The following is a 15,509-nucleotide window of genomic DNA, read 5'->3' on the forward strand; positions in this document are numbered from 1 at the left end:
GACTATTGGGCGGTCTATAATACAACCCCATTAATGTGGTCATACCTTTCCTGTTTCTCAGCTCCACCCATCTGGCCTCGGTAGACAAGCCCTCTAATCTGTCCTGCCGAAGCACTGCTGTAATATTTTCCCTGACAAGCAAAGCCACCCCCCAACCCCCACCCTTCATCCCTCTGCCTCTATCACGTCTGAAACATTGGAACCCTGGAACATCTCTTATACAGGTCCCAACGATCCTGGAATCTGAAACCCTGGCCCCTACACCAGTTCCTCGGCCACATGTTCATCCTCCGGAGCATCATACTCTTGCCCTCACTGGCTCGTGGCACAGGCAGCAATCCGGAGATTACCACCCTCGAGGTCCTGCTTTTTAATAAGCTCTCTATACTCACTTTTCAGGCCCTCCTCACTCTTTCTTCCTACGTCATTGGTACCGATGTGTATCAATGATGTTATGTTTAAGTTGTAAAAGATGTTGGTGAGTATTGTGTGCAGTTTGGGTCACCTACCTACAGGAAAGATGTAAATAAGGTTGAGAGAGTGCAGAGAAGGTTTACAAGGATGTTGCCGGGTTGGGAGGGCCTGAGTTACAAAAAAGGTTGAATAGGTTCGGACTGTGTTCCTTGGAACGCAGAAAATTGAAGGGAGATTTGATAGAGGTTTTCAAAATTATCAGGGGTACAGGTAGTGCAAAGGCAAGAAAGCTTTTTCCACTGAGGTTGGGTGGGACGACAACCAGAGGTCATGGGTTAAGGGTGAAAGGTGAAATATTTAAGGGGAACATGAGGGGAAACTTCTTCACTCAAAGGGTGGTGAGAGTGTGGAACGAGCTGCCAGCACATGCTGCATGCAAGCTCGATTTCAACGTGTAAGAGAAGATTGGAGAGGTACATGGATGGTGGGGCATGGGGAGCTCTGAATATGGTGCAGGTCAATGGGGGAAGGCAGATTAAATGGACGGTCACAGACTAGATGGGCCGAAGAACCTATTTCTGTGCTGTACTTTTCTATGACTCCATAATTTCGTATGCATGACAATAATAAGTGAATAAATCAATTCCTGATACCAAGATGACTGATGGGATCCACCCAAGTATGCATGTTTTAACTAATTGCAAACTTCCCCGCTGCACTCTCCATTCCCCCAGTGCGTCTGACCATTTATGGGGAGTCTGGATGGGGCGTTGCCCTGGGTCTGCCTCAGGCCCTGCCTCACCTGCCCTCTCCCAGATGCTCACCCAGGTGACCTTCTTGACGAGGCCTGCAATCCGAAGGAGCAAGCCGGGCATCCCGCGGGGTCCGAGGGTGTCGGTTGTGTGCTGGATGCAGAGGGCGAAGAGGTAGGCCGGGGCCAGACTGTAGGCCCCGTCCAGCTCAGGAAACGAGGCCTCCTGGGGCTCAGCCTCCTCCTTCTCCTCGGATGGAAACACAGCCCGGGTCACAATCTCCTCCAGCAGAAGCTTCTCCTCCTCCGGGTCGTCGGACCGGTACCTCAGCACGGGCTCCCGGCTACCGAGGTAAGCTGCGAGGGCCTCCGCGTCATCGCGGAGGGAGCGGCCGCAGAGGTGGCAGGAAAAAGCGGGGGACGGCAGGCCAGGCGTGCTCCGGCTGGGCTCCGGCAGCCAGGCAGGGAGAGCGGGTGTTCCTGGCTGCCTTGGGTCCCTGTACATCAGCAGGACGTGCTGACCAAGGCCCAGGAGGTCGCCTGGCCGTAGCGGAGCCTCTGAGGACAGCGGCAGACCATTAAGAGTGACCAGGGCTCGGTGGTAGGGCCGGACTCGGGCCGGGGATTGGGAGGGTGAGGGGTGGCCAGGTTCCGCTGACAGCCGCACACGGCAGTGGAGGGGCAGGAGGTCAGGGGAGTTGAGGGGGGTGTCAGCAATGGGGGGTGGAGGAGACTGGGAAGAGGAGGAGGAGGAGGGTAAAGGGGAGGAGGAGGGGGGACGAGGGAGCCTGGCCGAAGGTGTGGGTCTTGCCAGGCATCGGGTAGATGAGGAAGTCCTGAGGAATCAGAGAGGGGAAAGGAAGGGAAAGAGGGAAAGTGGAGGGAGAGGGGTGCAAGGTGAAAATGGGAGAGGAGAGGGCAAGAGGGTGAAGAAAGTGGAGAGAGAAGGAGGAAGAGGGTGGTGGAAAGAGGGAGAGGGGAGGGGTCAGGGAGCAGCGGACAGGAGAGGGAAGGGATGGTGAAAAAAGAAGATTCAGTATTGTATCATGACAAGAAAACATGAAATCTCAAAATTCTCAGTCAGGTTTTGAATGTAGTCTGACCCCAGGAGTGTGTGATGGGACGGTGTGGAGGGAGATTCACTCTGTGTCTGACCCCGGGAGAGTGTGATGGGACGGTGTGGAGGGAGATTCACTCTGTGTCTGACCCCGGGAGTGTGTGATGGGACAGTGTGGAGGTACATTCACTCTGTGTCTGACCCCGGGAGTGTGTGATGGGACTGTGGGGAGGGAGATTCACTCTGTGTCTGACCCCGGGAGTGTGCGATGGGACTGTGGGGAGGGAGATTCACTCTGTGTCTGACCCCAGGAGTGTGTGATGGGACTGTGGGGAGGGAGATTCACTCTGTGTCTGACCCCGGGAGTGTGCGATGGGACTGTGGGGAGGGAGATTCACTCTGTGTCTGACCCCAGGAGTGTGTGATGGGACGGTGTGGAGGGAGATTCACACTGTGTCTGACCCCGGGAGTGTGTGATGGGACAGTGGGGAGGGAGATTCACTCTGTGTCTGACCCCGGGAGTCTGTGATGGGACGGTGTGGAGGGAGATTCACTCTGTATCTGACCCCGGGATTGCGTGATGGGACGGTGTGGAGGTACATTCACTCTATGTCTGACCCCGGGAGTGTGTGATGGGACGGTGTGGAGGGAGATTCACTCTGTGTCTGACCCCGGGAGTGTGTGATGGGACGGTGTGGAGGGAGATTCACTCTGTGTCTGACCCCAGGAGTGTGTGATGGGATGGTGTGGAGGGAGCTTCACTCTGTGTCTGACCCCGGGAGTTTGTGATGCGACGATGTGGAGGGAGATTCACTCTATGTCTGACCCTGGGAGTGTATGATGGGACGGTGTGGAGGGATATTCACTCTGTGTCTGACTCCGGGAGTGTGTGATGGGACGGTGTGGAGGGAGATTCACACTCTGTCTGACCCCGGGAGTGTGTGATGGGACGGTGTGGAGGGAGATTCACACTCTGTCTGACCCCGGGAGTGTGTGATGGGACGGTGTGGAGGGAGATTCACTCTGTGTCTGACCCCGGGAGTGTGTGATGGGACAGTGTGGAGCGAGATTCACTCTGTGTCTGACCCCGGGAGTGTGTAATGGGACGCTGTGGAGCGAGATTCACTCTGTGTCTGACCCGGGGAGTGTGTGATGGGACGCTGTGGAGTTAGATTCACTCTGTGTCTGACCTCGGGAGTGTGTGATGGGATGGTGAGAAGGGAGATTCACTCTGTTTCTGACCCCGGGAGTGTGTGATGGGATGGTGTGGAGGGAGATTCACTCTCTGTCTGACCCTGGGAGTGTGTGATGGGACGGTGTGGAGGGAGATTCACTCTGTTTCTGACCCCGGGAGTGTGTGATGGGACGGTGTGGAGGGAGATTCACTCTGTTTCTGACCCCGGGAGTGTGTGATGGGACGGTGTAGAGGGAGTGTGTGATGGGACGGTGTAGAGGGAGTGTGTGATGGGACGGTGTGGAGGGAGATTCACTCTGTTTCTGACCCCGGGAGTGTGTGATGGGATGGTGTGGAGGGAGATTCACTCTCTGTCTGACCCTGGGAGTGTGTGATGGGACGGTGTGGAGGGAGATTCACTCTGTTTCTGACCCCGGGAGTGTGTGATGGGACGCTGTGGAGCGAGATTCACTCTGTGTCTGACCTCGGGAGTGTGTGACGGGACGGTGTGGAGGGAGAGTCACTCTGTGTCTGACCCCGGGAGTGTGTGATGGGATGGTGTGGAGGGAGATTCACTCTGTGTCTGACCCCGGGAGTGTGTGATGGGACGCTGTGGAGCGAGATTCACCCTGTTTCTGACCCCGGGAGTGTGTGATGGGACGGTGTGGAGGGAGATTCACTCTGTTTCTGACCCCGGGAGTGTGTGATGGGACGGTGTAGAGGGAGTGTGTGATGGGACGGTGTGGAGGGAGTGTGTGATGGGACGCTGTGGAGCGAGAGTCACTCTGTTTCTGACCCCGGGAGTGTGTGATGGGACGGTGTGGAGGGAGATTCACTCTGTTTCTGACCCCGGGAGTGTGTGATGGGACGGTGTAGAGGGAGTGTGTGATGGGACGGTGTGGAGGGAGATTCACTCTGTGTCTGACCCCGGGAGTGTGTGATGGGACGGTGTGGAGGGCGATTCACTCTGTGTCTGACCCCGGGAGTGTGTGATGGGACGGTGTAGAGGGAGTGTGTGATGGGACGGTGTGGAGGGAGTGTGTGATGGGACGGTGTGGAGGGAGATTCACTCTGTTTCTGACCCCGGGAGTGTGTGATGGGACGGTGTGGAGGGAGATTCACTCTGTGTCTGTCCCCGGGAGTGTGTGATGAGACAGTGTGGAGGGAGTGTGTGATGGGACGGTGTGGAGGGAGTGTGTGATGGGACGGTGTGGAGGGAGTGTGTGATGGGATGGTGTGGAGGGAGATTCACTCTGTTTCTGACCCCGGGAGTGTGTGATGGGACGGTGTGGAGGGAGATTCACTCTGTGTCTGTCCCCGGGAGTGTGTGATGAGACAGTGTGGAGGGAGTGTGTGATGGGACGGTGTGGAGGGAGTGTGTGATGGGACGGTGTGGAGGGAGTGTGTGATGGGACGCTGTGGAGGGAGATTCACTCTGTTTCTGACCCCGGGAGTGTGTGATGGGACGGTGTAGAGGGAGTGTGTGATGGGACGGTGTAGAGGGAGTGTGTGATGGGACGGTGTGGAGGGAGTGTGTGATGGGACGGTGTAGAGGGAGTGTGTGATGGGACGGTGTGGAGGGAGATTCACTCTGTTTCTGACCCCGGGAGTGTGTGATGGGATGGTGTGGAGGGAGATTCACTCTGTTTCTGACCCCGGGAGTGTGTGATGGGACGCTGTGGAGCGAGATTCACTCTGTGTCTGACCTCGGGAGTGTGTGACGGGACGGTGTGGAGGGAGAGTCACTCTGTGTCTGACCCCGGGAGTGTGTGATGGGATGGTGTGGAGGGAGATTCACTCTGTGTCTGACCCCGGGAGTGTGTGATGGGACGCTGTGGAGCGAGATTCACTCTGTTTCTGACCCCGGGAGTGTGTGATGGGACGGTGTGGAGGGAGATTCACTCTGTTTCTGACCCCGGGAGTGTGTGATGGGACGGTGTAGCGGGAGTGTGTGATGGGACGGTGTGGAGGGAGTGTGTGATGGGACGCTGTGGAGCGAGAGTCACTCTGTTTCTGACCCCGGGAGTGTGTGATGGGACGGTGTGGAGGGAGATTCACTCTGTTTCTGACCCCGGGAGTGTGTGATGGGACGGTGTAGAGGGAGTGTGTGATGGGACGGAGTGGAGGGAGATTCACTCTGTGTCTGACCCCGGGAGTGTGTGATGGGACGGTGTGGAGGGCGATTCACTCTGTGTCTGACCCCGGGAGTGTGTGATGGGACGGTGTAGAGGGAGTGTGTGATGGGACGGTGTGGAGGGAGTGTGTGATGGGACGGTGTGGAGGGAGATTCACTCTGTTTCTGACCCCGGGAGTGTGTGATGGGACGGTGTGGAGGGAGATTCACTCTGTTTCTGACCCCGGGAGTGTGTGATGGGATGGTGTGGAGGGAGATTCACTCTCTGTCTGACCCTGGGAGTGTGTGATGGGACGGTGTGGAGGGAGATTCACTCTGTTTCTGACCCCGGGAGTGTGTGATGGGACGGTGTGGAGGGAGATTCACTCTGTTTCTGACCCCGGGAGTGTGTGATGGGACGGTGTAGAGGGAGTGTGTGATGGGACGGTGTAGAGGGAGTGTGTGATGGGACGGTGTGGAGGGAGATTCACTCTGTTTCTGACCCCGGGAGTGTGTGATGGGATGGTGTGGAGGGAGATTCACTCTCTGTCTGACCCTGGGAGTGTGTGATGGGACGGTGTGGAGGGAGATTCACTCTGTTTCTGACCCCGGGAGTGTGTGATGGGACGCTGTGGAGCGAGATTCACTCTGTGTCTGACCTCGGGAGTGTGTGACGGGACGGTGTGGAGGGAGAGTCACTCTGTGTCTGACCCCGGGAGTGTGTGATGGGATGGTGTGGAGGGAGATTCACTCTGTGTCTGACCCCGGGAGTGTGTGATGGGACGCTGTGGAGCGAGATTCACCCTGTTTCTGACCCCGGGAGTGTGTGATGGGACGGTGTGGAGGGAGATTCACTCTGTTTCTGACCCCGGGAGTGTGTGATGGGACGGTGTAGAGGGAGTGTGTGATGGGACGGTGTGGAGGGAGTGTGTGATGGGACGCTGTGGAGCGAGAGTCACTCTGTTTCTGACCCCGGGAGTGTGTGATGGGACGGTGTGGAGGGAGATTCACTCTGTTTCTGACCCCGGGAGTGTGTGATGGGACGGTGTAGAGGGAGTGTGTGATGGGACGGTGTGGAGGGAGATTCACTCTGTGTCTGACCCCGGGAGTGTGTGATGGGACGGTGTGGAGGGCGATTCACTCTGTGTCTGACCCCGGGAGTGTGTGATGGGACGGTGTAGAGGGAGTGTGTGATGGGACGGTGTGGAGGGAGTGTGTGATGGGACGGTGTGGAGGGAGATTCACTCTGTTTCTGACCCCGGGAGTGTGTGATGGGACGGTGTGGAGGGAGATTCACTCTGTGTCTGTCCCCGGGAGTGTGTGATGAGACAGTGTGGAGGGAGTGTGTGATGGGACGGTGTGGAGGGAGTGTGTGATGGGACGGTGTGGAGGGAGTGTGTGATGGGATGGTGTGGAGGGAGATTCACTCTGTTTCTGACCCCGGGAGTGTGTGATGGGACGGTGTGGAGGGAGATTCACTCTGTGTCTGTCCCCGGGAGTGTGTGATGAGACAGTGTGGAGGGAGTGTGTGATGGGACGGTGTGGAGGGAGTGTGTGATGGGACGGTGTGGAGGGAGTGTGTGATGGGACGCTGTGGAGGGAGATTCACTCTGTTTCTGACCCCGGGAGTGTGTGATGGGACGGTGTAGAGGGAGTGTGTGATGGGACGGTGTAGAGGGAGTGTGTGATGGGACGGTGTGGAGGGAGTGTGTGATGGGACGGTGTAGAGGGAGTGTGTGATGGGACGGTGTGGAGGGAGATTCACTCTGTTTCTGACCCCGGGAGTGTGTGATGGGATGGTGTGGAGGGAGATTCACTCTGTTTCTGACCCCGGGAGTGTGTGATGGGACGCTGTGGAGCGAGATTCACTCTGTGTCTGACCTCGGGAGTGTGTGACGGGACGGTGTGGAGGGAGAGTCACTCTGTGTCTGACCCCGGGAGTGTGTGATGGGATGGTGTGGAGGTGTGGAGGGAGATTCACTCTGTGTCTGACCCCGGGAGTGTGTGATGGGACGCTGTGGAGCGAGATTCACTCTGTTTCTGACCCCGGGAGTGTGTGATGGGACGGTGTGGAGGGAGATTCACTCTGTTTCTGACCCCGGGAGTGTGTGATGGGACGGTGTAGCGGGAGTGTGTGATGGGACGGTGTGGAGGGAGTGTGTGATGGGACGCTGTGGAGCGAGAGTCACTCTGTTTCTGACCCCGGGAGTGTGTGATGGGACGGTGTGGAGGGAGATTCACTCTGTTTCTGACCCCGGGAGTGTGTGATGGGACGGTGTAGAGGGAGTGTGTGATGGGACGGAGTGGAGGGAGATTCACTCTGTGTCTGACCCCGGGAGTGTGTGATGGGACGGTGTGGAGGGCGATTCACTCTGTGTCTGACCCCGGGAGTGTGTATGGGACGGTGTAGAGGGAGTGTGTGATGGGACGGTGTGGAGGGAGTGTGTGATGGGACGGTGTGGAGGGAGATTCACTCTGTTTCTGACCCCGGGAGTGTGTGATGGGACGGTGTGGAGGGAGATTCACTCTGTTTCTGACCCCGGGAGTGTGTGATGAGACAGTGTAGAGGGAGTGTGTGATGGGACGGTGTAGAGGGAGTGTGTGATGGGACGGTGTGGAGGGAGTGTGTGATGGGACGGTGTAGAGGGAGTGTGTGATGGGACGGTGTGGAGGGAGTGTGTGATGGGACGGTGTGGAGGGAGTGTGTGATGGGACGGTGTGGAGGGAGTGTGTGATGGGACGGTGTAGAGGGAGTGTGTGATGGGACGGTGTAGAGGGACTGTGTGTGTGAGGGACGGTGTAGAGGGACGTGTGATGACGGTGAGTGTGTGATGGGACGGTGTGGAGGGAGTGTGTGATGGGACGGTGTGGAGGGAGTGTGTGATGGGACGGTGTAGAGGGACTGTGTGATGGGACGGTGTAGAGGGACTGTGTGATGGGACGGTGTAGAGGGAGTGTGTGATGGGACGGTGTGGAGGGAGTGTGTGATGGGACGGTGTAGAGGGAGTGTGTGATGGGACGGTGTGGAGGGAGTGTGTGATGGGACGGTGTAGAGGGAGTGTGTGATGGGACGGTGTAGAGGGACTGTGTGATGGGACGGTGTAGAGGGAGTGTGTGATGGGACGGTGTAGAGGGACTGTGTGATGGGACGGTGTAGAGGGAGTGTGTGATGGGACGGTGTGGAGGGAGTGTGTGATGGGACGGTGTGGAGGGAGTGTGTGATGGGATGGTGTGGAGGGACTGTGTGATGGGACGGTGTAGAGGGACGGTGTAGAGGGAGTGTGTGATGGGACGGTGTGGAGGGAGTGTGTGATGGGACGGTGTAGAGGGAGTGTGTGATGGGACGGTGTGGAGGGAGTGTGTGATGGGACGGTGTAGAGGGAGTGTGTGATGGACGGTGTAGAGGGAGTGTGTGATGGGACGGTGTGGAGGGAGTGTGTGATGGGACGGTGTGGAGGGACTGTGTGATGGGACGGTGTAGAGGGAGATTCACTCTGTTTCTGACCCGGGAGTGTGTGATGGGACGGTGTAGAGGGACTGTGTGATGGGACGGTGTAGAGGGACTGTGTGATGGGACGGTGTAGAGGGAGTGTCGTGATGGGACGGTGTGGAGGGAGTGTGTGATGGGACGGTGTAGAGGAGTGTGTGATGGGACGGTGTAGAGGGAGTGTGTGATGGGACGGTGTGGAGGGAGTGTGTGATGGGACGGTGTAGAGGGAGTGTGTGATGGGACGGTGTAGAGGGAGTGTGTGATGGGACGATGTAGAGGGACTGTGTGATGGGACGGTGTAGAGGGAGTGTGTGATGGGACGGTGTAGAGGGAGTGTGTGATGGGACGGTGTAGAGGGACTGTGTGATGGGACGGTGTAGAGGGACTGTGTGATGGGACGGTGTAGAGGGAGTGTGTGATGGGACGGTGTAGAGGGACTGTGTGATGGGACGGTGTAGAGGGAGTGTGTGATGGGACGGTGTGGAGGGAGTGTGTGATGGGACGGTGTAGAGGGAGTGTGTGATGGGACGGTGTAGAGGGACTGTGTGATGGGACAGTGTAGAGGGACTGTGTGATGGGACGGTGTGGAGGGAGTGTGTGATGGGACGGTGTAGAGGGACTGTGTGATGGGACGGTGTGGAGGGAGTGTGTGATGGGACGGTGTAGAGGGACTGTGTGATGGGACGGTGTAGAGGGACTGTGTGATGGGACGGTGTAGAGGGAGTGTGTGATGGGACGGTGTAGAGGGAGTGTGTGATGGGATGGTGTGGAGGGAGATTCACTCTGTGTCTGACCCCGGGAGTGTGTGATGGGACGGTGAGGAGGGAGATTCACTCTGTGTCTGACCCCGGGAGTGTGTGATGGGACGGTGTAGAGGGAGTGTGTGATGGGACGGTGTGGAGGGAGTGTGTGATGGGACGGTGTGGAGGGACTGTGTGATGGGACGGTGTAGAGGGAGTGTGTGATGGGACGGTGTAGAGGGACTGTGTGATGGGACGGTGTAGAGGGGATGGGAGTGTAGGGAGTGTGTGATGGGACGGTGTGGAGGGAGTGAGTGATGGGACGGTGTGGAGGGAGTGTGTGATGGGACGGTGTGGAGGGAGTGTGTGATGGGACGGTGTGGAGGGACTGTGTGATGGGACGGTGTAGAGGGAGATTCACTCTGTTCTGACCCCGGGAGTGTGTGATGGGACGGTGTAGAGGGACTGTGTGATGGGACGGTGTAGAGGGACTGTGTGATGGGACGGTGTAGAGGGAGTGTGTGATGGGACGGTGTGGAGGGAGTGTGTGATGGGACGGTGTAGAGGGAGTGTGTAATGGGACGGTGTAGAGGGAGTGTGTGATGGGACGGTGTGGAGGGAGTGTGTGATGGGACGGTGTAGAGGGAGTGTGTGATGGGACGGTGTAGAGGGTGTGTGTGATGGGACGGTGTAGAGGGAGTGTGTGATGGGACGGTGTAGAGGGAGTGTGTGACGGGACGGTGTAGAGGGACTGTGTGATGGGACGGTGTAGAGGGACTGTGTGATGGGACGGTGTAGAGGGAGTGTGTGATGGGACGGTGTAGAGGGACTGTGTGATGGGACGGTGTAGAGGGAGTGTGTGATGGACGGTGTGGAGGGAGTGTGTGATGGGACGGTGTAGAGGGAGTGTGTGATGGGACGGTGTAGAGGGACTGTGTGATGGGACGGTGTAGAGGGACTGTGTGATGGGACGGTGTGGAGGGAGTGTGTGATGGGACGGTGTAGAAGGACTGTGTGATGGGACGGTGTGGAGGGAGTGTGTGATGGGACGGTGTAGAGGGACTGTGTGATGGGACGGTGTAGAGGGACTGTGTGATGGGACGGTGTAGAGGGAGTGTGTGATGGGACGGTGTAGAGGGAGTGTGTGATGGGATGGTGTGGAGGGAGATTCACTCTGTGTCTGACCCCGGGAGTGTGTGATGGGACGGTGAGGAGGGAGTGTGTGATGGGACGGTGTGGAGGGACTGTGTGATGGGACGGTGTAGAGGGAGTGTGTGATGGGACGGTGTAGAGGGACTGTGTGATGGGACGGTGTAGAGGGAGTGTGTGATGGGACGGTGTGGAGGGAGTGAGTGATGGGACGGTGTGGAGGGAGTGTGTGATGGGACGGTGTGGAGGGAGTGTGTGATGGGACGGTGTGGAGGGACTGTGTGATGGGACGGTGTAGAGGGAGATTCACTCTGTTTCTGACCCCGGGAGTGTGTGATGGGACGGTGTAGAGGGACTGTGTGATGGGACGGTGTAGAGGGACTGTGTGATGGGACGGGTGTAGAGGGAGTGTGTGATGGGACGGTGTGGAGGGAGTGTGTGATGGGACGGTGTAGAGGGAGTGTGTGATGGGATGGTGTAGAGGGAGTGTGTGATGGGACGGTGTGGAGGGAGTGTGTGATGGGACGGTGTAGAGGGAGTGTGTGATGGGACGGTGTAGAGGGAGTGTGTGATGGGACGGTGTAGAGGGAGTGTGTGATGGGACGGTGTAGAGGGAGTGTGTGATGGGACGGTGTAGAGGGACTGTGTGATGGGACGGTGTAGAGGGACTGTGTGATGGGACGGTGTAGAGGGAGTGTGTGATGGGACGGTGTAGAGGGACTGTGTGATGGGACGGTGTAGAGGGAGTGTGTGATGGGACGGTGTAGAGGGAGTGTGTGATGGGACGGTGTAGAGGGACTGTGTGATGGGACGGTGTGGAGGGAGTGTGTGATGGGACGGTGTAGAGGGAGTGTGTGATGGGACGGTGTAGAGGGACTGTGTGATGGGACGGTGTAGAGGGACTGTGTGATGGGACGGTGTGGAGGGAGTGTGTGATGGGACGGTGTAGAGGGACTGTGTGATGGGACGGTGTAGAGGGACTGTGTGATGGGACGGTGTAGAGGGAGTGTGTGATGGGACGGTGTAGAGGGAGTGTGTGATGGGATGGTGTGGAGGGAGATTCACTCTGTGTCTGACCCCGGGAGTGTGTGATGGGACGGTGAGGAGGGAGTGTGTGATGGGACGGTGTGGAGGGAGTGTGTGATGGGACGGTGTGGAGGGACTGTGTGATGGGACGGTGTAGAGGGAGTGTGTGATGGGACGGTGTAGAGGGACTGTGTGATGTGACGGTGTAGAGGGAGTGTGTGATGGGACGGTGTGAGGGAGTGAGTGATGGGACGGTGTGGAGGGAGTGTGTGATGGGACGGTGTGGAGGGAGTGTGTGATGGGACGGTGTGGAGGGACTGATGGGACGGTGTAGAGGGACTGTGTGATGGGACGGTGTAGAGGGAGTGTGTGATGGGACGGTGTAGAGGGAGTGTGTGATGGGACGGTGTGGAGGGAGAGTCACTCTGTGTCTGACCCCCGGGAGTGTGTGATGGGATGGTGTGGAGGGAGATTCACTCTGTGTCTGACCCCGGGAGTGTGTGATGGGACGCTGTGGAGCGAGATTCACTCTGTTTCTGACCCCGGGAGTGTGTGATGGGACGGTGTAGAGGGAGTGTGTGATGGGACGGTGTGGAGGGACTGTGTGATGGGACGGTGTGGAGGGACTGTGTGATGGGACGGTGTAGAGGGAGTGTGTGATGGGACGGTGTAGAGGGGACTGTGTGATGGGACGGTGTAGAGGGAGTGTGTGATGGGACGGTGTGGAGGGAGTGTGTGATGGGACGGTGTAGAGGGAGTGTGTGATGGGACGGTGTGGAGGGAGTGTGTGATGGGACGGTGTGGAGGGAGTGTGTGATGGGACGGTGTGGAGGGAGTGTGTGATGGGACGGTGTTAGAGGGACGTGTGTGATGGGACGGTGTAGAGGGAGTGTGTGATGGGACGGTGTGGAGGGAGTGTGTGATGGGACGGTGTAGAGGGAGTGTGTGATGGGACGGTGTAGAGGGAGTGTGTGATGGGACGGTGTAGAGGGAGTGTGTGATGGGACGGTGTGGGAGGGAGTGTGTGATGGGACGGTGTGGAGGGAGTGTGTGATGGGACGGTGTAGAGGGAGTGTGTGATGGGACGGTGTAGAGGGAGTGTGTGATGGGACGGTGTGGAGGGAGTGTGTGATGGGACGGTGTGGAGGGAGAGTGTGTGATGGGACGGTGTAGAGGGAGTGTGTGATGGGACGGTGTGGAGGGAGTGTGTGATGGGACGGTGTAGAGGGAGTGTGTGATGGGACGGTGTAGAGGGACTGTGTGATGGGACGGTGTAGAGGGAGTGTGTGATGGGACGGTTTAGAGGGAGTGTGTGATGGGACGGTGTGGAGGGAGTGTGTGATGGGATGGTGTAGAGGGAGTGTGTGATGGGACGGTGTAGAGGGAGTGTGTGATGGGACGGTGTGGAGGGAGTGTGTGATGGGACGGTGTGGAGGGACTGTGTGATGGGACGGTGTAGAGGGAGTGTGTGATGGGACGGTGTGGAGGGAGTGTGTGATGGGACGGTGTAGAGGGAGTGTGTGATGGGACGGTGTGGAGGGAGTGTGTGATGGGACGGTGTAGAGGGAGTGTGTGATGGGACGGTGTAGAGGGACTGTGTGATGGGACAGTGTAGAGGGACTGTGTGATGGGACGGTGTGGAGGGAGTGTGTGATGGGACGGTGTAGAGGGACTGTGTGATGGGACGGTGTAGAGGGACTGTGTGATGGGACGGTGTAGAGGGAGTGTGTGATGGGATGGTGTGGAGGGAGATTCACTCTGTGTCTGACCCCGGGAGTGTGTGATGGGACGGTGAGGAGGGAGATTCACTCTGTGTCTGACCCCGGGAGTGTGTGATGGGACGGTGTAGAGGGAGTGTGTGATGGGACGGTGTGGAGGGAGTGTGTGATGGGACGGTGTGGAGGGACTGTGTGATGGGACGGTGTAGAGGGAGTGTGTGATGGGACGGTGTAGAGGGACTGTGTGATGGGACGGTGTAGAGGGAGTGTGTGATGGGACGGTGTGGAGGGAGTGAGTGATGGGACGGTGTGGAGGGAGTGTGTGATGGGACGGTGTGGAGGGAGTGTGTGATGGGACGGTGTGGAGGGACTGTGTGATGGGACGGTGTAGAGGGAGATTCACTCTGTTTCTGACCCCGGGAGTGTGTGATGGGACGGTGTAGAGGGACTGTGTGATGGGACGGTGTAGAGGGACTGTGTGATGGGACGGTGTAGAGGGAGTGTGTGATGGGACGGTGTGGAGGGAGTGTGTGATGGGACGGTGTAGAGGGAGTGTGTAATGGGACGGTGTAGAGGGAGTGTGTGATGGGACGGTGTGGAGGGAGTGTGTGATGGGACGGTGTAGAGGGAGTGTGTGATGGGACGGTGTAGAGGGTGTGTGTGATGGGACGGTGTAGAGGGAGTGTGTGATGGGACGGTGTAGAGGGAGTGTGTGACGGGACGGTGTAGAGGGACTGTGTGATGGGACGGTGTAGAGGGACTGTGTGATGGGACGGTGTAGAGGGAGTGTGTGATGGGACGGTGTAGAGGGACTGTGTGATGGGACGGTGTAGAGGGAGTGTGTGATGGGACGGTGTGGAGGGAGTGTGTGATGGGACGGTGTAGAGGGAGTGTGTGATGGGACGGTGTAGAGGGACTGTGTGATGGGACGGTGTAGAGGGACTGTGTGATGGGACGGTGTGGAGGGAGTGTGTGATGGGACGGTGTAGAAGGACTGTGTGATGGGACGGTGTGGAGGGAGTGTGTGATGGGACGGTGTAGAGGGACTGTGTGATGGGACGGTGTAGAGGGACTGTGTGATGGGACGGTGTAGAGGGAGTGTGTGATGGGACGGTGTAGAGGGAGTGTGTGATGGGATGGTGTGGAGGGAGATTCACTCTGTGTCTGACCCCGGGAGTGTGTGATGGGACGGTGAGGAGGGAGTGTGTGATGGGACGGTGTGGAGGGACTGTGTGATGGGACGGTGTAGAGGGAGTGTGTGATGGGACGGTGTAGAGGGACTGTGTGATGGGACGGTGTAGAGGGAGTGTGTGATGGGACGGTGTGGAGGGAGTGAGTGATGGGACGGTGTGGAGGGAGTGTGTGATGGGACGGTGTGGAGGGAGTGTGTGATGGGACGGTGTGGAGGGACTGTGTGATGGGACGGTGTAGAGGGAGATTCACTCTGTTTCTGACCCCGGGAGTGTGTGATGGGACGGTGTAGAGGGACTGTGTGATGGGACGGTGTAGAGGGACTGTGTGATGGGACGGTGTAGAGGGAGTGTGTGATGGGACGGTGTGGAGGGAGTGTGTGATGGGACGGTGTAGAGGGAGTGTGTGATGGGATGGTGTAGAGGGAGTGTGTGATGGGACGGTGTGGAGGGAGTGTGTGATGGGACGGTGTAGAGGGAGTGTGTGATGGGACGGTGTAGAGGGAGTGTGTGATGGGACGGTGTAGAGGGAGTGTGTGATGGGACGGTGTAGAGGGAGTGTGTGATGGGACGGTGTAGAGGGACTGTGTGATGGGACGGTGTAGAGGGACTGTGTGATGGGACGGTGTAGAGGGAGTGTGTGATGGGACGGTGTAGAGGGACTGTGTGATGGGACGGTGTAGAGGG

The 15,509-nt window shown here is 58.0% G+C and overlaps 1 protein-coding gene across 1 annotated transcript in view; it reads right to left on the reverse strand.

Moving 5' to 3' along the window:
* Window positions 1-1,216: 1,216 nt before the first annotated feature.
* The window catches only part of LOC132387092 (ras-interacting protein 1-like), a gene marked incomplete at its 3' end in the record, with an annotated part of 58,306 nt that continues 44,013 nt past the window's right edge, over window positions 1,217-15,509 (reverse strand). Inside the window, exons 4-5 of the mRNA XM_059959442.1 lie at window positions 1,900-2,001; window positions 1,217-1,721 (exon numbers count right to left, since the gene is read on the reverse strand). Coding sequence (XP_059815425.1) covers window positions 1,217-1,721; window positions 1,900-2,001 — 607 coding nt within the window. The remainder of the gene's footprint in view (window positions 1,722-1,899; window positions 2,002-15,509) is intronic.

Source organism: Hypanus sabinus, unplaced genomic scaffold, assembly GCF_030144855.1.
Source record: "Hypanus sabinus isolate sHypSab1 unplaced genomic scaffold, sHypSab1.hap1 scaffold_1514, whole genome shotgun sequence".
In the NCBI taxonomy this organism is placed as follows: domain Eukaryota; kingdom Metazoa; phylum Chordata; class Chondrichthyes; order Myliobatiformes; family Dasyatidae; genus Hypanus; species Hypanus sabinus.